At 46.7% G+C, this 24530-nt stretch overlaps 1 protein-coding gene across 1 annotated transcript in view; it reads left to right on the top strand.

Moving 5' to 3' along the window:
- Positions 1 to 24530, top strand: part of CACNA1H (calcium voltage-gated channel subunit alpha1 H) — a 174583-nt gene that overhangs the window by 116646 nt on the left and 33407 nt on the right. Inside the window, exons 15-23 of the mRNA XM_080980107.1 lie at positions 234 to 671; positions 1711 to 1811; positions 2356 to 2479; positions 3442 to 3510; positions 5484 to 5668; positions 13087 to 13213; positions 14635 to 14760; positions 15234 to 15323; positions 16914 to 17106. Coding sequence (XP_080836233.1) covers positions 234 to 671; positions 1711 to 1811; positions 2356 to 2479; positions 3442 to 3510; positions 5484 to 5668; positions 13087 to 13213; positions 14635 to 14760; positions 15234 to 15323; positions 16914 to 17106 — 1453 coding nt within the window. The remainder of the gene's footprint in view (positions 1 to 233; positions 672 to 1710; positions 1812 to 2355; positions 2480 to 3441; positions 3511 to 5483; positions 5669 to 13086; positions 13214 to 14634; positions 14761 to 15233; positions 15324 to 16913; positions 17107 to 24530) is intronic.

The raw sequence follows: 24530 nt of genomic DNA, 5'->3' as shown, positions 1-24530 counted from the left end.
CTCTCGCTGTTCTGGCTTCCGGAATAGCCGCACAGCCTGCATTCGCTCCATAAGACGCACACACATTTCCCCTTACTTTATAGGAGGGGGAAAGTGTGTCTTATAGAGCGAAAAATACGGTAATCCCTGTCCATGCTAGGAGGGGCTGATGGGTGCTGGAGTCCGCCTGGAGAATGCCAGGCTCCCCAGCCCTTTCTCCTGGCAGCTCTGACCTGCTCCCCGCCCTCTCTCAGTCCAGCCTCCGCAGCTCGCCCTGCGCCAACTGGGGCACCAGCAGCAACTGGGGCAGCCGCCGGTCCAGCTGGAACAGCCTCGGGCGAGCTCCCAGCCTGAAGAAGAAGAGTCAATGCGGGGAGCGCGAGTCCCTGCTCTCGGGGGAAGGAAAAGGCAGCACCGACGATGAGGCGGAGGATGCCAAGCTCAGCTCTGTTAGCCGCCCCCCCTTGCACCGCCGGGCGGAGTCTCTGGACTGCAGAGGCGCCCTGGAGATGCCCGAACTCCTCCATGTCCCCGGGGTGCGCCACCATCCCTTGAACGTCAGCCCTGTGGCGATACTGCCCGCCGAGTACCAGGACTGCAATGGCAAGATGCTCCACGTGCCCAGCGAGTTCTACCTGCACGTAGATGGGCACAAGGACGACACGCTCGACTACGATGACGACATGGAGGACGTAAGTCAGAACCGGCGAACGGAAGGCGGGACCTGCTTCCTCACCAGTGGCCCTTAATGTACACAGGGGGTGTCTATTTTATTATTTACTTACAACCCGGGGTACCCAAAGGTTGGTGACATCCTTGACAACTGATCCTGCCCACCTAGAGATGATGTGAGTTGTAGTCCAACAACAACTGAGGACCCCAGGTTCAGAATGGCTGGCTTATTTCATTTGTACCCCAGTGGTGCAGCAATAAAACTGCTAGCACATTTTCAAAGCTAATCAGGATCTGGCCTTGCCAAACCCCCTCCATGTCTAAACCACTGAACCTCTTGGGCTTGCTGATCGGTAGGTTGGTGGTTCGAATCCCTGTGACGGGGTGAGCTCCCATTGCTCGGTCCCAGCTTCTGCCAACCTAGCAGTTCGAAAGCACACCAGTGCGAGTAGATAAATGGGTACCATTGCAGTGGGAAGGTAAATGGTGTTTCCATGCACTCTGGCTCTCGTTATGGTGTCCTGTTGCACCAGAAGCAGTTTATTCATGCTGACCACATGACCCGGAAAGCTGTCTGTGGACAAGCACCGGCTCCCTCGGCCTGAAAGCGAGATGAGCACCACATCCCCATAGTCGCTTTGACTGGACCTAATTGTCCAGGGATCCTTTACCTCCATGTCAAAGTACTGTCACAGCCCACCTGGTATGAAGAGTTGGACCACCCTGATGTAGTCTTTATAGATCTATAGACTTCATTGATCCACAGCCTGGTCTACATAGATTCAGGACCAAAACAGCCATGTGGGGTCCAGGCGGGAGGGATGGAGATGGGCCATTCGACTGGATCAGGTCAATGAAGGGGTCCTTCTGAGCCCTTGGGCCTTCAGCCAATGCCCAGCTCAGCTGACAGCTGGCACCCTTTGCTCAAGAAAGTGGGCGTCAAATGTGAAAGATTGGGAAATGCCTTATTTTCTCGTTTCATTTATATCCTGCCTTCCCTCCAAAGAGCTCCAGGCCGCTTAAAGGAATGATATAATAAAAGTCTTGTTTTCCATCCAGAGTTACTGCTATAGGATTCGTAAGGCCCTGGAGCCCTATAAGCCAGAGTGGTGCAAGACTCATGAGGACTGGTCACTCTATTTGTTTTCACCTCAGAATCGGTAAGAGCGCCTCAGCAGGATGGGAGAATCTCCTCCTCCTCCCCCTGCTCCAAATCCAGATATAACTTATTTACAGTCCACTGACCATAATCAGACACTATCCCCATTAAGTTCATTGAAATTGGCGGACCTAAGTTAGTCATCTTCATTAATTTCATTGAGCCTGCTCTAACTACCAATGGCTAACCCCATATAAAAGGTACATAATATGAAACTACATCAGTTCATTAAAAGGCAAATGTCTTCTAAAAGTCTGGTAGTTGTTGTTCTCTTTGACATCTGGTGGGAGAGTGTTCCACAGGGTGGGTGCCACTACCGAGAAGGCCCTCTGTCTGGTTCCCTGTAACCTCACTTCTTGCAGTGAGGGAACCACCATAAAGCCCTCGGCGCTGGACCTCAGTGTCCGGGTAGAACAATGGGGGTGGAGACGCTCCTTCAGGTATACTGGACCGAGGCCGTTTAGGGCTTTAAAGGTCAGCACCAACACTTTGAATTGTGCTCGGAATCAACAAGAGTGGTAAGCAGTTGTGCTCTCGTCTTCAAGGCTTCGGGCCAACTGCCAGAAGGTCATCGCGCACAAGATGTTTGACCACATCGTTCTCGTCTTCATCTTCCTCAACTGCATCACCATCGCGTTGGAGAGGCCGGATATCGACCCCAACAGCACGGTGAGCACCAGAAAGTGCCCCAATTGCTGGGAGATCGGATGCTAAGAACCACTTACTTTGCAGCCTGCAAACTTTAAGCGGAAGGAGGGAGAAGGGAGAAGGGTCATGTGGTTGTCCAAGACTACAAGTCCCATCATCCCTGACCATTGGGTCATGCTGGCTGGGAACGATGGGAGTTGGAGCCCAACAACATATGAGCACCATGATCCCCGCCCACTCCTGCATACCCTCTGACATTTATCCAATGAAAATAGGAACGTCCCATTCCATAATGATCATTTTACTATTTATACCCCATGCATCTTACTGCTTTGCCCCAGCCACTCTGGGCAGCTTCCAACATATAGAAAAACATAATAAAACATTATTTTTTTAAATTAAAACAACAACAACAACTTCCCTATACAAGATTGCTTTCAGACAGCTCTGGAGTCAGATAACTCCATACCCTCCAACATTTCTCCAATGAAAATAGGGGCATCCTAAGGAAAAGTGGAAAGGACGCGGGTGGCTCTGTGGGTTAAACCACAGAGCCTAGGGCTTGCCGATCAGAAGGTCGGCAGTTCGAATCCCCACGACGAGGTGAGATCCCGTTGCTCAGTCCCTGCTCCTGCCAACCTAGCACCTCGGTTTTCGAGCATCTCGGAAGCTGAACATTTTGGGACCCAAACGCCAAAAACCCGGAAGTAAATGTTTCCATTTTCAAATGTGCCTTGGAAGTCGAATGGCTTCCGCTGCGTGTTTTTCTATTTTCTCCATTGAACTTGCAGCTAGCCCTTTGAGCCTTGGTTTTTGAACGTTTTGGAAATCGAACGGTCTTCTGGAACAGATTATGTTCGAGAACCGAGGTACCACTGTATATATATCTGCCCCGAGTGTAACCACATGGCATTGTGGATTGAGCAGTCTGCCCACTCGCTCATACCTTTTCTCCCTCCCTCCATTATTATTATTTTTTACAGGAGCGGATATTCCTGAGCGTCTCCAACTACATTTTCACTGCCATCTTTGTCGCCGAGATGATGGTCAAGGTAAAGCTGAACCAGAAGGCATGCAGAAAAGAAACCATCAGAGCTTGGTCCTGGTCTTATTTCCGCTATATGCATGTACAGTGAAAGGCAATCTACCCATTACGCAGAATGTAGAATTGTAGAATTGTAGTGTGCACCACTTTAGCTTATGAAGAAAGATTTCATATTTCTGTTAAATATGCTGCCTTGTGGCAAAGAGGTAAATATCCCTCCCTGCAGGGCATAATCCAGCACAAAGGATCATAGAATTGTAAAGCTGCGAGGGACCACAATGGTCATCTAGTCCAACCCCCTGCAATGGAGGAATATTTTGCCCAATGTGGGGCTTGAACTCACAACACTAAGATTAAGAATCTCATGCTCTACCAACTGAGCTATTCCAGTCAGGTGAGAGTGATGCTGATGCATGAGGGGGGATTTCAAAAATATGAGCCCATTACAGTCTGAAGTGGCATAGTCCTGAAATCTATTACCTTTGTTAGTAATGGTCATTATGTTGCAATTTTTTTTTTAAAAAAAGAGGGGTGCTGCTGTTGCTTAGCAACCAAATATAGTGACATGATCTTTGATGAGGTAGAACATGGTCCAATTGGCTATGTCAGGGGTCTGCAACCCGCGGCTCCGGAGCCACATGTGGCTCTTTTACACCTTTGCCGCGGCTCCAGGGCGGATACTAGCGAGGGGAGGAGGCGCATTGTGCACCCCGACACTCCCCACTGTGGCGGGCGCTGTACTGGCTGTGACATCGCATGGGGGCGGTGCGTGCGTTAGTCACGCACCGTCCCGACATCACCTTCCCACCCGCCCGCTACATTGTAAGGGGCATGTACGCTGGTCACTGTTTTGAAGGGGAGTGAAGAACACACACACACAAAAAAAGGAAACTTGTTAATTTAACGTTTATTTCTATGAGGAGGAGTAATTCTGAGGGGTCAAACAAAGAAATAATAAAAAAGTGACAAAAAAGTTATTTTTATAATGACGAGTTTTGCGGCTCCCAGTTTTTTTTCCTTCGGAAACGGGTCCAAGTGGCTCTTTTTATCTTAAAGGTTGCAGACCCCTGGGCTATGTGGACCTGAGGGAGTTTCCCCTGTGTATATTGAGCTGAATGTGTTCCTGCCCTGTAAAAGGCTGAAGCTAAGAAAGAAAGAAAACCCTCTCCATTCCTTCCTCCTCAAATTATACGCTGTTTCGTTCAGTTTTCCTCTGTAAAGTGTTATCAGTTCTTAAGGAAGGAATCTAACATCTTAGTCTACCACTGGGGATTGGTGGTGGGAAGACAATGAGTGGTCAGAGAGGGAGAAGACCGCGAAGATGAGATGTTGGAAGGTCACAGCACTCAGTGAACGAGGGGAATCTGTGGCAGAGAGAAGTCCAAAATCAGAGGCAGAAGCAGGAGAGGAGGGAGGCCAAGAGATGAGTCTGGATGGCGAAGAGCCACAAGTGTCTCCCCCTCCTGCTGCAACAATCTCCCCTCCCCGCTTGTCTCGCAGAACCAGAAGAGGCATGAAAAGGGCAGAGGAGAGGGTTGGCTTCACACAGGCGCAGTCTCTGATTGCTTGGGGGGAAACCCTGCAGAGGAAGGAACTTCGATGGCGGTGGGGAAGCAGGGACTTTCAGTCTCAGCAACAGATCCATGGGTCAAGACCTACCAGGGATGAGCTGCTGTGCTCATTAGACCTGACACTCCTCCAGGTCTGTGCAGATCCCGTTCTTGCTAATGAAGAGCTTTCTCCAATGTGCACAGTGTGATTTACTGCCGGCCTGCTCCTGTTACCTGGATGGGTTGCGAGGAAGAAGGTAGGCATGCAAGGTCTGGTTGAGGTTAGACTGAGGATGTTAGGGCAGTGCCCCATTTGCCCGAAAGGAGTCCCTATCAGAAAGCTTCTGATGTACCAAGATTCTGTACGATGGGGGAATCAGCCAAGCTATTGTTTCGGCTTCTTAACCCTCACCATCTTCTCTACCTTCAGGTCGTGGCCCTTGGCTTTTTCTCCGGGGAAAACACCTATCTCCAGAGCAGCTGGAACGTCCTGGACGGAATCCTCGTCTTCGTGTCTATCATCGACATCATCGTTTCCATGGCGTCGGCAGGCGGGGCTAAGATCCTGGGGGTCCTTCGCGTACTTCGGCTGCTGCGTACTTTAAGACCCTTACGGTATTTTCCTTTCCCCTCTGCAGAAGCTCCTGTTAGGGCTACCTGATTTCCCACTCATGATGGGGAGAAGGGGGAAATCAGTGTGTCAAAGGGACCGTTTTGATCTCAAGCATTGCCCCAGGGAGAAAAGATTAGACACTTCCTCTCCCAGAATTGCGAGCAAATTTAAGAAAACAAGAAGAGTTATCCTGGATAGTCCAGAAGCCCATCTAAATGAACATCCAGGAAGCCTGCTCTCGAGACATGATATCTAGCAACTTTTTTTGTGTGTGGTAGACTGCCTCTGTACATGGAGGCTTGCGAATGGAGTTTGCAGCCCCGTGCCAAGAGTGCCTTTCAATAAGAAGAAAATGGGGAGACCAATCTTGGGACATGTGCATTACACCTAGTGTGGTTTTGGAGGGGGCATTCTAAGCCATGTTTCCAATCTTTAGCCACAAGAGGAGCCAACATGGTGCTCTTAGACCAGGGGTCAGCAACGTGCAACCCATGGGCCGGATCCAGCCCACAAAGACCATTTTACCGGCCCACGAGCCATCCCCAAACCGAGCCATCTGCTTGGCAAGTCCCAACTGCGCTACACTAAACCGGCGCACTGCGGTGCGGGGACTCGCCAGAAATCGCATCTGCACATGCACAGATACCGGAAATCGCTTCTGCACATGCCCAGATGCCAAAAAACGCTTCTGCGCAGGTGCGATTTTCGGTGTCTGGGCATGCGCAGAAGCGATTTCCTGTGCCATGGACATGCGCAGACGCGATTTTCAGTGGAGATCATCCGTGGGAGTGATCCGGCCCATGGCTAATAAGCCTTGCTGACCCTGTCTTAGACTGTGGCTCCCGGCCAGCCCTGCCAGCATGGCCAGAGGTCAGGGACGATGGGAGTTTGTGTCCAACAGCGCCAGATAGACTACTCTTCTTTTGGAGGACCGGAAGCCCATCAAGGCATTGTTTGGGTCCGTACCTGATGGTCAGAGCACCCGCTTTCTATCCAGGTGGTCCCAGGTTCAGCATCTCTAGGTTTGGGCTGCGCATCTGTCCTGCCTGAAACTCTGGGGAGCAGACAAACTGGACTCAGTGGACCGCAAAATCTGGCTTGCCTTAAGGCATCTTCCTGCATCTTTGGAGAAGAGCAGTTACTCCATGGTGTGTCAGATCTGCTTTCCCAGTCCTGGGCTCCATCCCAGACTCCAGGTAGGGCAGGGGATTGTCCTCTGCCTGAAACCCTGGACAGCTGCTGCCAGTCAGTGTAGACAATACCAGCTCAGTATAAGGCACATTCCCAAAAGCCAGGTTGGCACATTCTGGGTCATCCATCATTTCCAAACTGTCTTGAGCAAAGCATCGGCACAGCTGTCAAGGAAAAGCACCGTTTATTTCACTAGACTCGTCACACAGGTTGATTTATGCTTAGGGTTCAGCTGGCAGCTTTCCTCTGTGCTTTTGGGGAGGAAAGAGCAGCCAGGCTGGTCTCAGCTCTGGAGCTCCTTTTGTGAAGAAGAAGCTTGCTTGCTTCACTGTTTATCTTCTAAAGCAGAAAAGGTTCTCCAAAGGGCAACCACTGCGATTGAGGGAAATATAGAGACTCCCCTATTAGAAAAAGCTGCAGCGTGTGGGACTTTCCAGCTTAGAGAAAAAGTTAAGAGGCGACATGATAGAAATTTATCAATTTATGGATGGCATGGAGAAAGTGGATAGAGATAAGCTTTCATCCCTCTCGCAAAACACTAGAACTCTTGGATGCTAAAAGATTCGGGACAGATTGAAGTTGAGACTTCTCCATGCGGCGCATTGTTAATCTGTGGAACTGGCCCCCTCAGGAGGGCAGCGACAGACACAGACTTCGAAAGAGACTTAGACAAATTCATGAAGAGGGGTATCGACGGCTACTAGCCTCAATGGCTCAGCACTGCCTCTAAACATGGAGGCAGCAATGCTTCTGAGTAACAGTTGCTAAAAACCGCAGGAGGGGAGATAGGTCTTGTGTTCGAATCCTGAATTCAGGTTTCCCTTGGGAATCTGGTTGGTCCCTGTGGGAACAGGATGATGGACTAAATTGGCCATTGGCCTGATCCCGCAAGCTCTTCTTACATTCTTACTTAGAAGAACAATGGATTTATATTTGAGTATATTTTTTATACCCTGTCGTCTCCCCTGATGGGACAGCTTACGATTAAAAACAAGAACCACTGAAAACATAGAAAAAAACAACCATTTAAAAAAAAACAGTTGAATATTGATAGAATTAAAATTATATATAAAATATATTAAAACCATACCGATAATTGCAGTAGGTATAGGACAGGCTTCCTCAACTTTGGCCCTCCAGATGTGTTTGGTCTACAACTCCCATGATCCCTGGCTAGCAGGACCAGTGGTCAGGGATGATGGGAATTGTAGTCTCAAAACATCTGGATGTGGGAATTGTAGTCTCAAAACATCTGGGGGGCTGAGGTTGTGGAAGCCTGGTATAGGATGTCAAACAGATGAACCAAAGGCCTGGTTAAAAAGGAACGTTTTTGCCTGGTGCCTAAAGTGTATAATGAAGGCGCCAGGCGAACTTCCCTGGGGAGAGCCACTGCAGAGAAGGCCCCATTCTGGTGTTGCTACCTTCTGGACCTCTTGAGGAGTAGGCACACAAAGGAGGGCCTCAGAAGATGATCTCAGAAGATGAGCCAGTGTGGTGTAGTGGTTAAGAGCGGTGGGCTCGTAATCTGGGGAACCGGGTTCGCGTCTCCGCTCCACATGCAGCTGCTGGGTGACCTTGGGCTAGTCACACTTCTCTGAAGTCTCTCAGCCCCACTCACCTCACAGAGTGTTTGTTGTGGGGGAGGAAGGGAAAAGAGAATGTTAGCCGCTTTGAGACTCCTTCGGGTAGTGATAAAGCGGGATATCAAATCCAAAATCTTCATCTTCTTCTTCTTCAGGGCAGTCCTGAGGTATTGCAGTCCTGAGCTGTTTAAGGCTTTATAGGTCAAAAACAACACTTTGAATTGGGCCTGGAAACTAATCGGCAGCCAGTGCAGTCGGACCAGGATCGGTGTAATGTGCTCAAACTGTCTTGCTTCAGTGAGCAACTTGGCCGCTGAATTCTACACCAGCTGAAGTTTCTGAACCATCTTCAGAGGCAGCCCTATGTATAAACCATTGCAGTAATCTAACCTTGAGGTTAGATTCTCAAGGAAGGAGCGCAGCCAGCACACTAGCTTTAACCATGTAAATGCAATCCTGCCCACCCCAGAGACCCGAGCAAATGCTCTTCTTTGCGGCTCGATGAGCACATGTTCCTGCAGAGAAACCAGATTCAACTTCCCCTCCACCACCCCACCACCCATACAATTAACCTTCCCGTGCAAGCAGAAAGGTTGGACATGTTTGGAGCACTGAGCATTATCAGCCTCGCACGATAAACGCCTTCTCCTTGCTTGCATTTTTCTCAGAGCTGCGTTTATCAGGCCGGCAGCCCAGTCATCTAAGTGACATGTCAAATTGCAGAACCTCACAGTTGTTCTGGGAGAGGCAGACATGACCCCATGTGGCGTGTCAGCCATGGAGCAGTGGGGGCGAAGGGGGGGGAAAACGGAGATAACAGGTGAGGAGTCACATTGGCTCTGAGCAAGATTTGCATTTGAACCACAGTGGGGGACGCTTCGGGAACTCTGAGCTGACGCTTCCCGCTCGATCCCACCGAGCAGCAATTTAGCATCTTGGCAAGAGCTGCAGTCAGATGACACTTCCAGTGTCTGAAGTGGAGTAAAAGGAAATGTGTGTTTCGGTTAACTATTGAGAAGGAAGATCACTCGCTTTGGGAATTCTTGTCTGCTCTCTGCTTGGGTCTGTGGTTCCACATCAATAATAATAATGTTGTTGTTGTTTAGTCGTTTAGTCGTGTCCAACTCTTCGTGACCCCATGGACCAGAGCAAGCCAGGCACTCCTGTCTTCCACTGCCTCCCGCAGTTTGGTCAAACTCATGTTGGTAGCTTCGAGAACACTGTCCAACCATCTCGTCCTCTGTCGTCCCCTTCTCCTTGTGCCCTCCATCTTTCCCAACATCAGGGTCTTTTCCAGGGAGTCTTCTCTTCTCATGAGGTGGCCAAAGTATTGGAGCCTCAGCTTCACGATCTGTCCTTCCAGTGAGCACTCAGGGCTGATTTGCTTAAGAATGGATAGGTTTGATCTTCTTGCAGTCCATGGGACTCTCAAGAGTCTCCTCCAGCACCATAATTCAAAAGCATCAATTCTTCGGCGATCAGCCTTCTTTATGGTCCAGCTCTCACTTCCATACATCACTACTGGGATAAGAAGAAGAAGAAGAAGAAGAAGAAGAAGAAGAAGAAGAAGAAGAAGAAGAAGAAGAAGAATTTATTATTTATACCCCACCCATCTGGCTGGGTTTCCCCAGCCACTCTGGGCAGCTTCAACAGAATATTAAAATACAATAACCTATTAAACATTAAAAAGCTTCCCTAAACAGGGCAGCCTTCAGATGTCTTCTAAAAGTCTGGTATTTGTTTTTCTCTTTGACATCTGGTGGGAGGGCGTTCCACAGGGCAGGGGCCACTACTGAGAAGGCACTCTTCCTGGTTCCCTGTAACTTAGCTTCTCACAGTGAGAGAACTGCCAGAAGGCCTTCGGCACTGGACCTCAGTGTCCGGGCAGAACGATGTGGGTGGAGATGCTCCTTCAGGTATACTGGACTGAGGCTGTTTAGGGTTTAAAGGTCAGCACCAACACATCAAGGCAGGACTGTTCTTTTCCTTATCCTGGTAACATTGTATTTTCAAAGCAGTGCCATGCTATGGTCACGGCCTCTGCTAAAGAATCGTTTCATTTATTGAATATACAGCCCTATACCTGGAGGTCTCAGGGCAGTTCACAAAAAAGATCACAGCGTCTAAAATCAAAATAAAAACAATAATCCAATAACAACCCCCCCCCAAGAAAAGAGCCACATTTTAAAAGGGTATAGGACAGGCTTCCTCAACTTCGGCCCTCCAGATGTTTTTGGCCTACAACTCCCATGATCCCTAGCTAGCAGGACCAGTGGTCAGGGATGATGGGAATTGTAGTCTCAAAACATCTGGAGGGCCGAGGTTGCGGAAGCCTGGTATAGGATGTCAAACAGATGAACCAAAGGCCTGGTTAAAAAGGAACGTTTTTGCCTGGCGCCTAAAGGTGTATAATGAAGGTGCCGGGAGACCTTCCCTGGGGAGAGCATTCCACAGATGGGGAGCCACTGCAGAGAAGGCCCCGTTCTCGTGTTGCCACCCTCCTGACCTCTTGAGGAGGAGGCACACGAAGGAGGGCCCAGAAGATGATCTCAGGGTTCAGGTAGGTTCATATAGAAAGAGGCGATCCTTGAGGTATTGCGGTCCTGAATCCTGGGAGCTGTAGTTTGTTGAGGGTGCTGAGGGTTGTTCGGAGACCCCTCCCCCTTACAGAACTACAGTTACCTGGGAAAAGGGATTGGTTGCTAAAGCACTCTTGGAATTGTAGCTCAGGGAGCAGAATACTGGCATCTCCTAACAACTCTCAGCACCTTTAACAAAACTATGCTTCCCAGGATCCTTTGGGTGAAGCCATGACTGTTTTAAGTGGTATTGTAGTGCTTTAAATGCAGATTTAAAGTGAAGGTGGTGAAAAGGAATGGAAAATTGCCTTCAGTTCACCTGGTTTATTGGGGAAAGGCATAAAGGTCTTAATTTCAGTAGGTGCATGTTTGGGGAGAGAAGGAACCTTTTTTTATATTTCAAAAGATCAGATTCAAAAAGGCTAGCCAGGCTAAACTTTGCACCGGCAGGAAAAATAGAGAGTCAGGTGGTGAGTTAAAGTTGATTGGCATCTGTCTGTCTTGGGTTCAGCTGTTTGGCATCAATCTGAATTCTTCTCAGGAAACTAAACCACAGTATTTAATTAAAAGAGGGTCAGGGAGAACCTAACAAACAAAACAAAAAACACCAGATGTTACAAATCATAAAAAAGTATTTCTTCCTATATACATAAAATGTAAGGTTGTCGTCACGCAGCTCCCCTTAGAAGATTTGTAGTGCCTCATCACAATCCTGGATTTCCATGAAGTCACAACAGGGGAAGGAAGCAAAAGAGAAGGCAGGTTTTCAAATGGTGGTTTTGAACAGGCACCCCCAAACTCGGCCCTCCAGATGTTTTGGGACTACAACTCCCATCATCCCTAGCTAACAGGACCAGTGGTCAGGGATGATGGGAACTGTAGTCCCAAAACATCTGGAGGGCCGAGTTTGGGGGTGCCTGGTTTTGAACAACAGCAGAGGTTTGAATAAAGCATGGGTGGAGGGACAGAGACAGGATTGGCAAGCAATGCAAAGAAGGGGCAGCAGACCCTAGTAATAAAAAACCTGCTGGATGAGGCCAGCGGCCTATTTAGTCCAGCAATTTGTTCTCACAGTGGCCAGCCAGATGCCCCAAAGGGAAACTTGTGAGCAGGATCCGAGCACAAGAGCAATTTGCGCGTCCTGTAGTTTCCAGCAACTGGTCTTCAGAAGCATCAGTGCCTCTGAACATAACCATCATGACTAGTAGCTGTTAATTCTCCCATTAATTTGTCTAACCCACTTTTAAAGCCGTCTAGGTTGGTGGCCACCCCACCTCTTGTGGCAGTGAGTTCCACAGTCTAACTGCATCCTGCATTGAAGAAGTCCTTTCTTTTGTCCGTCCTGACATTCAGCTTCACTGGATGTCTCAGACGGTGGAGGAAGAAAATGTCCTTCAGGTCCCATAGTCATTAGTATATTTTAACCTCCATGAATTTGTCTAAATTTGTGGCATTGTAGGAGATGATATTAATAGACAAGACAGTAAGTTGTTTTTATATGCAATGACGGCAACAAGAATATTATTGGCACAAAAATGGAAGCAAGGAGAACTACCGATGAAAGAAGAATGGAGGATGAAATTGATGGACTGTGCAGCATTAGATAAATTAACAGGAAGGATTCAAAACCTGCGGGACCAGAGATTCTTAGAAGACTGGAGTGAATATATGAACTATTTGAAAAGTAATTGTGATGAACAGATTACGCTAGTAGGACTGCAAGAAGTTTTGTAAGGAGGACTATTTGAAATATTATAAGAAAGACTATGAGGAGAATTATTAGTTAATGATAATTAAGAGTAATAGAGAAATTAAGAAATGAAGAATAAGTGATAAAGAAGGAAAAGTCAAAAATAAAGACGAAAGTCAAAAATATTGTATAAGATAAGAAGTTATGTTACTTGAATGTTGGAAATGATATGTTAAAAAACTATATATATATGTATATGTATATCTATATCTATCTATCTAGATAGATAGATAGATAGATAGATGATAGATAGATAGATAGATAGATAGATAGATAGATAGATAGTCTAAATTTGACGTTGATAATCTTCTTGCCAGAGTCATCAGCAGGGCGCCAGGACTGAAGCTTGTCGTGGAGACACTGATATCCTCTCTCAGGCCTATTGGCAACATCGTGCTGATCTGCTGTGCCTTCTTCATCATCTTCGGCATCTTAGGAGTGCAGGTAATCGTTTTCCTCTCTCGTTGGCTCAGCAAACCCCTAGCAAAGACTTTCCAGCTCCCTTCCACTCCAGCAGCCAGCTTGCCCCAGCAACTTAAGTCACCTAGAGCTAGGGGTGGGGGAGAAATTCAGATTTAAATGCAAACTTAATCCATTTTCACTTCCTGAAACAACCGTTGAACCAACGTGTGGCTGTCCTTCGAAGTGTGCGCTCCCCTGAATTTTGCAATGCTGATCTTCAGCCCAAGAGCATGTGCAAATCTGTATGCAGATGCATGTGCTGGTGAAAACAGTGTCCAAAAATGCATGATGTTAGGGGGAAATGTTTGCAAATAAAAAAAAAGGTGTATATTAGGCAGATTGCATGCAAAAAAAATGTATACTTTCAGAAAAATGTGCATAAAAATTGGGGCAAGGGTTATGAGGATGTTCGTTAAAAAAGAACACCTAACACAAAAATGTGGAGATCTGAAAATAATTATTATTATTATTATTATTATTATTATTATTATTATTTATTATTTATTATTTATACCCCGCCCATCTGGCTGAGTTTCCCCAGCCACTCTGGGCAGCTCCCAATCAAATGTTAAAAACAGTACAGCATTAAATATTAAAAACTTCCCTGAACAGGGCTGCCTTCAGATGTCTTTTAAAGATAGGATAGCTGCTTATTTCCTTCACATCTGAAGGGAGGGTGTTCCACAGGGTGGGTGCCACAACCAAGAAGGCCCTCTGTCTGGTTCCCTGTAACTTGACTGGAAACATGAGAAATGGGGTGAAACTGAAACAATTTTCTTTAAGATATTTCTATACCTGAACTAAAGCTTTTGGATATATTGTCCAAAACTGGTTTGAAGTCCATATCATAACAGTTTCATAATTTTTGACCTGGCAATATATCCTGAATTGTGAGAGAGAGAGTGTGTGTGTATGTGTGCTATGCAAAAATCAAAATGTGGGGGGAAACGTGAAGTCAACCAACACTTCTCTCGATTTCTGCAGCCCCTGTTAACTCTGTCAGCTCTCCCCTGCCCTAACCTGAACTTAAGATGGGCGTGGGGAGGGGACAGAAATTGAGAGAAACCAAAACTGACCTATATTCTCTATATTGGGAGCTGTGGCCTCTTTTTCTACTGTGAAACGCCTTTTTCTTGGGGCTCTGCCTTGTCCTGATCTCTCAGGCACAAGGACTCATTGCTCTTGGTAAATATGCATGATTGAGGACTGGTACATTTACTCAGCCAAATTAATTCCATCCTGCGTGAATAATTTTCTTTGTACCGAATCTACTGCTCACCACTCAGGTTTCGTGACCCCGGGTTATTTTTCTTACTTATGAATTTATAACCTGCACATTCATAAAAATATAAAGCAAGGCTCATGTTCTCTCTCTCCCTGGTTTTTGTTTGTATTTGTCCCAGCTGTTTAAAGGCAAATTCTACCATTGTGAGGGGTTGGACATCCGAAACATCTCCACCAAGGCCGACTGCAGAAACGCCCACTACAGATGGGTCCGGCGGAAGTACAACTTCGACAACTTGGGGCAGGTAAGGGGAAGAGAGAAGACCATGCAAACTGAGCTTTGCCTTCCGCCTGAACACATCTTGTTAGCCAAACATAGTGTTGACTCTCAATACTCATCATAGAAATGTAGAGTTAGAAAGGACACCAATGCAGGCATCTCAACACATGGTCCCCCATCCAATTTGAAACCATACCGGACCCTGCTTAGCTTTGCAAATGTGCTAGCAGTTTTATTGCTGCACCACTAGGGAGAGTCTTATTCTTTCTCATTATGCTTCAAGGTCCCCAACCTGTATATATTTAAAGTGCCATATATGCATTACCATGCATATACACTATCTTACGCTGCGGGGGAGAGAATAAATAATTTCAGGACACTTCTTTTAAAAAAAAAAAAAACCTGCCCTGGTGATCTGTGATTGAGGACGTCACTAGCACTAGCCTATAGGTGCCTACCACCACATAAACAGAGGGTTTGTCTCCCTTTCTTCCACAGGCCCTAATGTCCTTGTTTGTCCTCTCCTCCAAAGACGGCTGGGTGAACATCATGTATGACGGATTAGACGCAGTTGGCATCGACCAGCAGGTAGAAGCTAAAGATCATAACACTGTTATTGGGGTAGAAATTTAAATGCCTTTGCATATTCATCCTTTCATGCTTGCCATATGCAGTTTGTTGTTGTTGTTTAAAAAGTTCTTTATTACAAAACAATTTACATAAAACATAAACAAAACAAAAAACACCATAAACAAACCATAGACACTAACTCACCACATATCATCTAACATTACACATACTTTGGCTTCTGATTCACCTCATTGTACTTTTTACACCTTATTATTCTGTACGCACTTCCTTATTTTTTCCATTACTTATCAAGAGAAAATTTTGCTTTTATAGTTTCCTTGTAATTCAAGGTTCAGTCTAAATCTGTCAGGAGATTTGCATTATCACAGTACTTTTTGAAATGTCCTTGGAATATTGTCCAGTCTTTACTGACTTTCTGGTTTGAGTTTCCTCTTATTCTCCCAGCCATTTTCGCAAGTTCTAGGTATTCTATCATCTTCGCTCGCCAGTCGATTTTTGTGGGGATTAAGTCACTTTTCCAATTTTTTGCTATTAAAATCCTATCGGCGTATGCAGTATTTAAGAGCACTTTAAACCTGCCCTTTCCTTGTCAAGCGGTCCTGGATGCCCCAATCAGACCCTATAAAAGCAAGAGGCTGGGAGTCACAGGTGGAGAGGAAGACCACTCAGGTCCTGTCAAGTATGGGAGTTCCCTTCTGGTAGCTCCCCAATAAGAATTAACAAGCATTCAGTAGATTTATAGTCTTTTTATTACAGTATCATGTTGCAAGCATGATACACACACACACACACTCAATTGTATCAAATGTATCACCCAGCTGCTCCCTCCCTTCTGATTGCCTAGTTACTATCTCAAAGCTGGGTAGCTCCTCTCTCTGAATAGAATGGAGTCTGAATAGAATGCTAGGGTAAAAGAAGAGGATACATTTGCCATTGCTTATTAGAGCATTGTGAAATCATAAAGGCAAGATGAATAAGATGCATTGGAAGAAATGTGATTTAACATTACGATGTGGATAGATAAAGGAAGAGTAACTCTGCTTGAATAACTGGGGAAATGTTTTAGCTCAACAAAAGTCTAAGCAGGAATTGAAACATTCACAGCCCATGAAAACTGAGAAAGGGTGGGAAATGAACAACAAAATGTTAAATTATTTTAAGTAGTGGAACAGAAATTAGGGGAAAGGAGCAGTCAAGGAGGGAAAGAAAAGAAACATAGTGAAAGGGGAGGCGGGAAGTCAACTTGTAAATTTGTTTTAAATTTGAATTGATCTGTTGTTAATTTGTTTTAAAAAATTGAAACTCAATAAAAAGAATCAATTGGCAATAAGTGTGTGGTGTGGCCTTATGCTAGTGTTTCTTAAACTTGGGTGGACTATAACTCCCATCATCCCTGGCTAACAGGAGCAATGATCAGGGATGATGGGCATTGTAGTCCAACTCCATCGAGTTAGAGAAACACTGCCTTATACCATACGCTTCCCTGATGGTGGGCTCCATTGAACCTTCTCATGCTCATCCCACCTTGCTCTCTGTCTCTCTCTGTCTCTCTCTGTCTCCCTGCTTCCTTCCCACCTCCGCCGCCAGCCCAGCCAGAACCACAACCCTTGGATGCTCCTCTACTTCATCTCCTTCCTCCTCATCGTCAGCTTCTTCGTGCTCAACATGTTCGTCGGGGTGGTGGTGGAGAACTTCCACAAGTGCCGGCAGCACCAGGAAGCGGAAGAGGCCAGGCGGCGCGAGGAGAAGAGGCTCCGGAGGCTGGAGAAAAAGCGCAGGAGTAAGGCGATATACATGTCTGGTCGGTAGACAGCGGTACAAATCACAATCTTTCTGAGCCTTGCCTGCTTCCAAAGCAAGATATCGTTTGCCCACGGATTCTTTTTTTGGTTTGCTTTGGTTTGACAACGGGACGGAAGAAGACGCGCACTCTCTCTTTTTTCCTTCCCATTCCATTTTTTTGGGAGATGCTTTAAGAGTCAGAGTTGACCTTTCCACCATTCCCCTTCCATTGGCTCCTATTGCAAACTCAGCACGGCTTACCCAAATATCCAGGACCGCAAACAAGGGACTACAACTCCCACCAGCACCAGCCCGCATGGCCAGTGGTCGAGGATGATGGGAATTGTAGTCCGGCAGTGCCTGGGTGGCCAACAGGCTGTGGGGAGCTGGTGTAGACCTCAATGACCTAGATGAACCAATAGTGTATGGCAGGCTACCTATGAACTACCCCTTCATTCAGAACAATGAGGTCTAGAATCTTACTTTATTGTTAAGGGAAAGGACATAGTTCAGTGTGAAGCACGTGCCTCGCATACAGAGGGTCCCGATTTCAATCCTCAGAAACTGGGCTGGGAAAGACTCCTAGCTGAGACCTTGGGGAGCTGCTGCTAGTCAATACTGAGCTAGATGATCAGGGATAAGAAGATCTTTGATAAACGAAATCCACAGAGGAGGTCCAAGTTGCCTTCCTATGTATGAATTCTGAGGACATGAACCTCAAATATGGGTTAAGTTACTGGCAGGTTCCTTCAGGCACAGTTAAGGATGCTACAGGTGAAACTCGAAAAATTAGAATATCATGGAAAAGTTCCTTTTTTTCAGGAATTCAACTTAAAAGGTGAAACTAATATATGAGATCGGCTCATGACATGCAAAGTGAGATATGCTTCTACTTCTCAGAGGTCTAATCTTGCTCGATTTGCAATCCTCGTTTTGCTGATTTCCTTGAATATTCTCATTTTCTGAGATTGTTAATTTGGGGTTTTCATCAGCTGCACACCATGATCATTGCACTGATCACAAATCAAGGCTTGACATATCTCGCTTTGCATGTCATGAGTCAATCTCATATATTAGTTTCACCTTTGAAGTTGAATTAGTGAAAGAAAGGAACTTTTGCATGATATTCTAATTTTTCGAGTTTCACCTGTACATTGGATGCACCCACCCAAATCTCCAGTGGGTTCCCCAGCCACACGTCTCTCTTTCTCTTGCCTCGTTTCTGATTCCCAACGGTGTCCTGTTGCCCCTAACCCTGGGACTTAAAGCATCACCAACGTTATTTAAGGCCCATCGATGGGATTTCCTATGGTACTTTTTTAAAATAAGAAAAACAGATCCACTAGCTGACTTTCTTTTCTTTCTTTCTTTCTTTTTTTGGAGGGTCTCGGTGCATGGTCCCCGCATGCCACACATATGCTGCATGGGGCGGGGGGTGGGAATGGCAGAGCGTGGGGGTCAGGGAAGTGGGGAAGACTCCCAGCTTGGGGGTCGAGGAGAAAGAGCCCAAAGGTGGAATCCCTTTAGAAGAGATGCACATTCAGCTATCCCACCGGTGGGTGGGTGGGATTCTAGATTGGACTGGCAGCCTTCTGGGCAGAGTAGGTGGGGAAGCCAAAAGATATTCCCACAATCCTCTTCCCCCTCCTTCTCCTTTCTCTCTCTCTCTCTCTCTCTCTCTCTCTCTCTCTCTCTCTCTCTGTTTTAATAGCAAATTGAGTCAAAGGCAGGTTGATTCAGGAGGGTGCCACAGGTGTTGAACACCTAGACTTCCCCTTCGCTGAATTTTGCAATTTTCCAGCCAAGCAAACATAAACACCACCATCTACACTGACCCTCCAACCACTGCTGGAATGAATGCTGATATCTATGAAAATATAAAACCAATGTAAATGTTTAGCGCAGACCAGGCCTTGATGCTTTTACCGCCACTTCGGCTGCTGATCTGAGAGAGCTCAACATATTTTTTTCTGAGAGAGGGAGGGTGTGCTAGTTCACATGCTTCTCTCCATCGCAGTCTCCGAGGCTTTCTCCCCCCCAATAGCAGCAAAGTCGATATTAAGTGCTTCATAAACATTTCCTTTGTAAATCCATGAGAATCGGCTCTGCCTCCGCTCCCAGGAGACGGGCGCCTGGAGGCAGCTGCGAGATGAGTTCAGAAAGGGCAAGAGCACCACAAAGTGTGGGGTGCTCTGAGATCTGCCCTCCCGAAAGTGCAGAGGAAAGGTTTACTTTTCCATTCCGGTTCTGTTCTCCGTCGCTGAGCTCCCTGCAACAATTTCTGTAGGTGGCCTGAGGACACGAATCTTCCTTGGGCGTCTTTCCTGCCTGCCTCAATCTTGGAAATGTCTCACAAACTTCCACCTGCTCCCTCCATTCCAGTTTCTTAAGCGCCCAAGATGCTTGAAGCTCAATATGGTCCATCCCTGGGGAGCAGTGAAGGCAGGAACACCTGCTTTTGGTTGGTTTCTTCCTTGTGTTTTTTCTTTCTGCCCTACATAACCACATGCCTACCCTAAATATTATTTAGCTGCCATGTGGTCATAAATAGGTGTGATCAGAGCAAGCTCAAGGTTATTCATTTGGGGAATTCTGGGGTGGACTCCTTGTTTCTGGGGTCAGGAAACGGCACCATTAATCTGGGTTTGAATTTGCATCTTTGCAATCCACTGGGGTATAGAAGCAGAGCCTGCGATCAGCTCCATGGACCCACGACTGCAACCAAAGTCCCTTAAATGGCTTATTGGCACATAAGAGCACCGGCAGAATAATAGCATGAATTGAAACAACTCCATAAAAAAAAAATCAAGGCAGGGCAATGTTGAAACAGCCAGGCAAGGCAATGAGAACAGAAGGAGCAGTATAAACAAGGCAGTGTAATGTAAATTTAAAGCACAGCAGCAACATTTAAATAAGAATGATTGACTGGAAGGAATTCCACAAAGATCTTTGCAGCAGGAGCCTCATCGCAGGTCACAACAACCTGTTTTATCTCAGGATGTTTCTCAAAGCAACATCCTGGTGTGTTACATGCCACAGCCTCTTATGAAACCCTAGTCTGCCTAGCAGTAGGAACTGGGGGAAGATCCTCAGCAGAGACCACACAACTGGTGATTTTCAGCTGAGGGCCACATTTACCGTATTGGCCCGAATATAAGATGCACCCGCAAATAAGCCGCATCTTTAAATTTGAAGGCTTATTTGTGGGGGCGGCCAGCCTCCTAGCACTACCGCCCTGGGTGAGGGAGGGAGCAGCTGGTGCCGACGCTTGGTTCTGAGCGCGCTGTGCACCCACCTCCCGGCTCTACCGCCCTGAACGGGGGGCAGGGGGAGGGCCGGTGCTTGGTTTTGAGCACGCTGTGTGCCTGCCTCCCCCACCCCCTGTTCAGGGTGGTAGTGCCAGGAGGCTGGTTCCGAATATAAGTCACACTTTGACTTTTCACAGTTGGAATTTGGAAAAAAAAAGGTGCAGCTTATATTTGGGGCAATACGGTAGTTTTAGGCAACTTTCTGGGGGGTCACACGCTGGTGGGGCAATGGATACAACACTTACGTTAGCATCACAGGTCACATTCTAGTCACTCAGAGGTTCCTGCACACACTTCCACCCTCCTCTTAAGCAAGCAAGAAACATTCCCCCTGGGCATAAGACTCAAGGAGGACTCATGGAGTAGACGGGGTGGTGAGGTGTATGAGTCCCAAGAGCCAGGTAAGGATGTGTAGTGTCTGGTCCCACCCCTGATCTAAACATATCCTCCCCCTCCCACCGTAACGAAGAACTGAAATAATGGTGGAAGCGGTTCCTCCCATTATTTCTATCCTGAAGGCTTTGGGTGCTTTTGCTTTGGTTTTCTATAGGTGACTTCTTAGCAAAAAAAAAAAAGATGGCAGACTCAGAAAGATCTGACGCGCGACTCCTTCTCTGTGGCTTGTGGTGGATCTGTGAGTGTGTGTCCGTGGCCAGTGGTCATATCTGTGAGTTGCAGCAGAACTGAGCTGGGCTTGGCCTAGTCATGTTGTCACTTGGCGCTTTTAACTGGATGGGGAAAGATGCTATGGCTGAATCAACAACACCAGTCAAAGTGGGAAGAAGGTTCACCCATGGCCGCTTCCTTCTCAGAAGTTTTCAGAACAGGTTTCAGGGACAGAGGAGCATCATGACGATTGAGAAGCCATGGACAGAGGGAAGGAGTGCAGTTCAACATCAGCAGAACGCTACATAGCTAGCAAATTTCCCACTTGCTCACCTTGACCCGCCATCTGTCTGTCGCCATCCCCCAAACTAGTTTACCCTACCTTTGTCTAGCTAGCTACGTCAAAGGTAGGCATTTGGAGTTGAGGGGCCCGTTGTGTTGTTTCAACCCACTGTTGTCCTTGGCATGCCAGATTGGCAAGTGTTATCCCTCCCCGTCCCGCCCCCGACACAGAGTACGGAACAAACCAATTCAAACCTTCAGGAGGAGCTTCCAAGGGACTATTGGAATGAATGTGTCCCCTGGAGAAATCTAAAAATTAACCACACAGAGAGAGAAAGTTCTCGGTCTCTAATGTATTAAGCAGGGAGGTGGGAAATTTATCTGTGTGCCCAGTTTAAATCTCTCGCTGGTAAGGCATGGGATGGTCTCTTGTCTGTTTATTTTAAGTTATGAAATGAATGCCCCAGAGTTTCCTTTTCCTAGAGCAGTGATGGCCAAACTTGGCCCTCCAGCTGTTTTGGGACTACAATTCCCATCATCCCTGACCACTGGTCCTGTTAGCTAGGGGTGATGGGAGTTGTAGTCCCAAAACAGCTGGAGGGCCAAGTTTGGCCATCACTGTCCTAGAGGACTTCTTCTCCCCCACCCCCAACACTCCTGGGCCTCTGGTGTGTGCAGAATCTCACACAATTGTGCTGTTGGTGAGACCTGTCCTGGAGCTTCATGGCCCCAAGGGAAGCAGGAGCATATCAAGGAAACATACATAGTCCAGACTTGCCTCACATATGTTCGTGCAGCAGTGTGTGCTTTGGCTTCTGTGGGGCTATGCCTTGGTCCCGCATCACAATAACAAAGAGTGAAGTCAAGCCCACCATTCCCTGGCCACTGCTGCCGCCGCTGTGGCACACCCCTGTGCGTCCTCACCTTTGCACCGTGCATGAATTGGCATCTCTTCTAAGGGACGTTGCATGCGTTGTTGGACAGAGCATGAGCACCTTGTTGCATGTCACTTCCAGTGTTGTCAGGGTGCTACTATGTGTGTGTCTCCAAGTTGAAAGGACTCCTCCTTTCTTTCACCCATGTACTGAAGATATTCCAAGCGCTTCCTTTCACTCTGTCTTCTCAAACCCACCTGAGATGTCAACCTGAGCTTCCTAGCCCCCTTGCTGAATTACTGTACCATACCTGCACACTGTACCATATCAATTGTGACTTTGCTTCATAAGTCTCCAGAACCTGTGGCCCTCCAAGACTGCAACTCCTATCTCCCAGGACTGTTGGGTGAGACTGATGGGCGATGGGGTCCAGCAATTTCTGGACGGACACAGGTTCCCCACCCACTGCTCTTCTGAGCCAGTAACTAGGATACCTTATCAGGAACGCATCAGGAGTGCCTCTGTGTGGCAAATCATGCCGGGCAACTAGCCTGACCACCAGAAGCAGCATTTCACTTGTGGGGTGCAGCCTTAGAATGTGTTTTAGGGACCCGTCTCAGTTCATAAAGGACAACAGTAAGGACTCAAAGAGGCCTGGTGTCAGGCCTCTGCAAGGACCAGGCTCCACTGGTCAGGGTTTGCAATTGGGCTGTCCATCTAGTTGGGCCAGAAGCAAGTACATTGGGCCAAACAAGCAAGGGTCAATATCCAAGGCAGCAGATGATGGCCAGAAGCAAGATTGTAGCAGGACATGCTACCTTGGCAAGAAGCCTACAGGGTACAAAGCAGCCCAGTGGTTTCAGCACCATGGAGAGCTCCAAATAAGCATTGTGCTCCAGTGAAACCTAGGACTGGATTGAAGCCTTTTATTCCTCCAAAGTCAGATCACCCTTCCCATGCTCCACACCTTCCTTGAGGAACAGACTCCTTTAAAGGTGGAAAGCTTCTAGCTTGGGTTCTTGCACCTTCTCCTTCTCCTTTCAGGTAATTTTTTCCACACTCATGAAGGATGACAGTTCCTAGGGATGTGGGGGCTGGAGATGTAGGCTCCAAGAGTGCATACTCTAGGAATCTCAATTCAAATCCCCCTCATTTGTCTAGCTCAAGCCTAGTCATGGTTTTGGGGGCTGGGTTGGTTTCCAACACCTCTTCCTCCAGTGCCGCTGGTTCAACAGAGGTGGCCAGCCCATCATCTTCTGAGCTATGGCTTCGAGAGCTCCTTTGGGCCGCTGAGCCTGCATTTCCCCGCCCCTGTGTTAGAACTACCCAGAATCCTTTTTTTTTTTTTAATGATATTTATTGGGGGAAAAAAAAATTAAGTTACAAAAGAAAGACAAAGTAGAAAAAGAGAAAAACAAACCACTTCCAACCATACATATACAAATTCAAAATAGGAAAGGAAAAAAAACAAAAATACACCACAAACATTTAAAAACAAATCCATTATTCTCAACTCCTCAACTGTCATTACCCTCTTTCCTTGACCTCCTCCTCCTCCCCTTCCTTGTATCCTGTTTGTTAATTGTCACAGCAAATCCTTTCCATATTTCATAATATTCTGTCATTACATTACCTTAAACTATTTTAATCTTATCTTACTATAAAAAAAACACCTTGAGACTTAAAACTTAAATCTTATTTTTACCAACTTCTCATAACCATAATATTCTTGTGTAATTCTTTAAACATTTTTACTAAAGCCAAGTAATTCCATTTCAACATTTTTCTAACATTCATCAATTTTATAAAACAGTCCTAGTAGTGAAAAAAAGAAGTAAAAACAAATCCAATCTTCATCCAGCGTCCCTTCCTCCTGGTCCCGGGTTTTGTCAGTCCTTATTATCCCATCAATCTGGCGCATTAACCTGGTAATCTTATATCCAAGGCCCTTAAGTCCATTCCATGTCCCTTTCGCGCTCTTCTTCATAATTATAGCTGTATTTTCCTTTGTCTCCTGCTCCTTTCACTCGTGGGAACTCCAACTTAGCAATATTTTTGACCCTTCTCGACAGATCAGCCCCTTTTCCATAATCAACACTAAATTCCATGTGGTATTTAAAAACATGTTTCAGAATCCCTCCAAAATTGAGAGCCCCCACAATCCCAAACATCTCACGGCCCATTGCCAGACTTGAAAAGTCCAATTTCATAGGAGGGTCTATCCAACCCCCCATTTCCAAACCAAACCAAACTTTTTCTTTCCAAATCTGGCTTTTTCCAAGTTCATTTGTCAAATCCGAAAGCTCATATTCCTGTAGGGCCTGTTCTGTCAAGACACACTCCTGATTTAA

Source organism: Podarcis pityusensis (genome assembly GCF_964106645.2).
Source record: "Podarcis pityusensis genome assembly, chromosome: 14".
In the NCBI taxonomy this organism is placed as follows: domain Eukaryota; kingdom Metazoa; phylum Chordata; class Lepidosauria; order Squamata; family Lacertidae; genus Podarcis; species Podarcis pityusensis.
The sequence above is the reverse complement of the archived record's forward strand: the minus strand, read 5'-3'. Positions and strand labels throughout refer to the sequence as shown.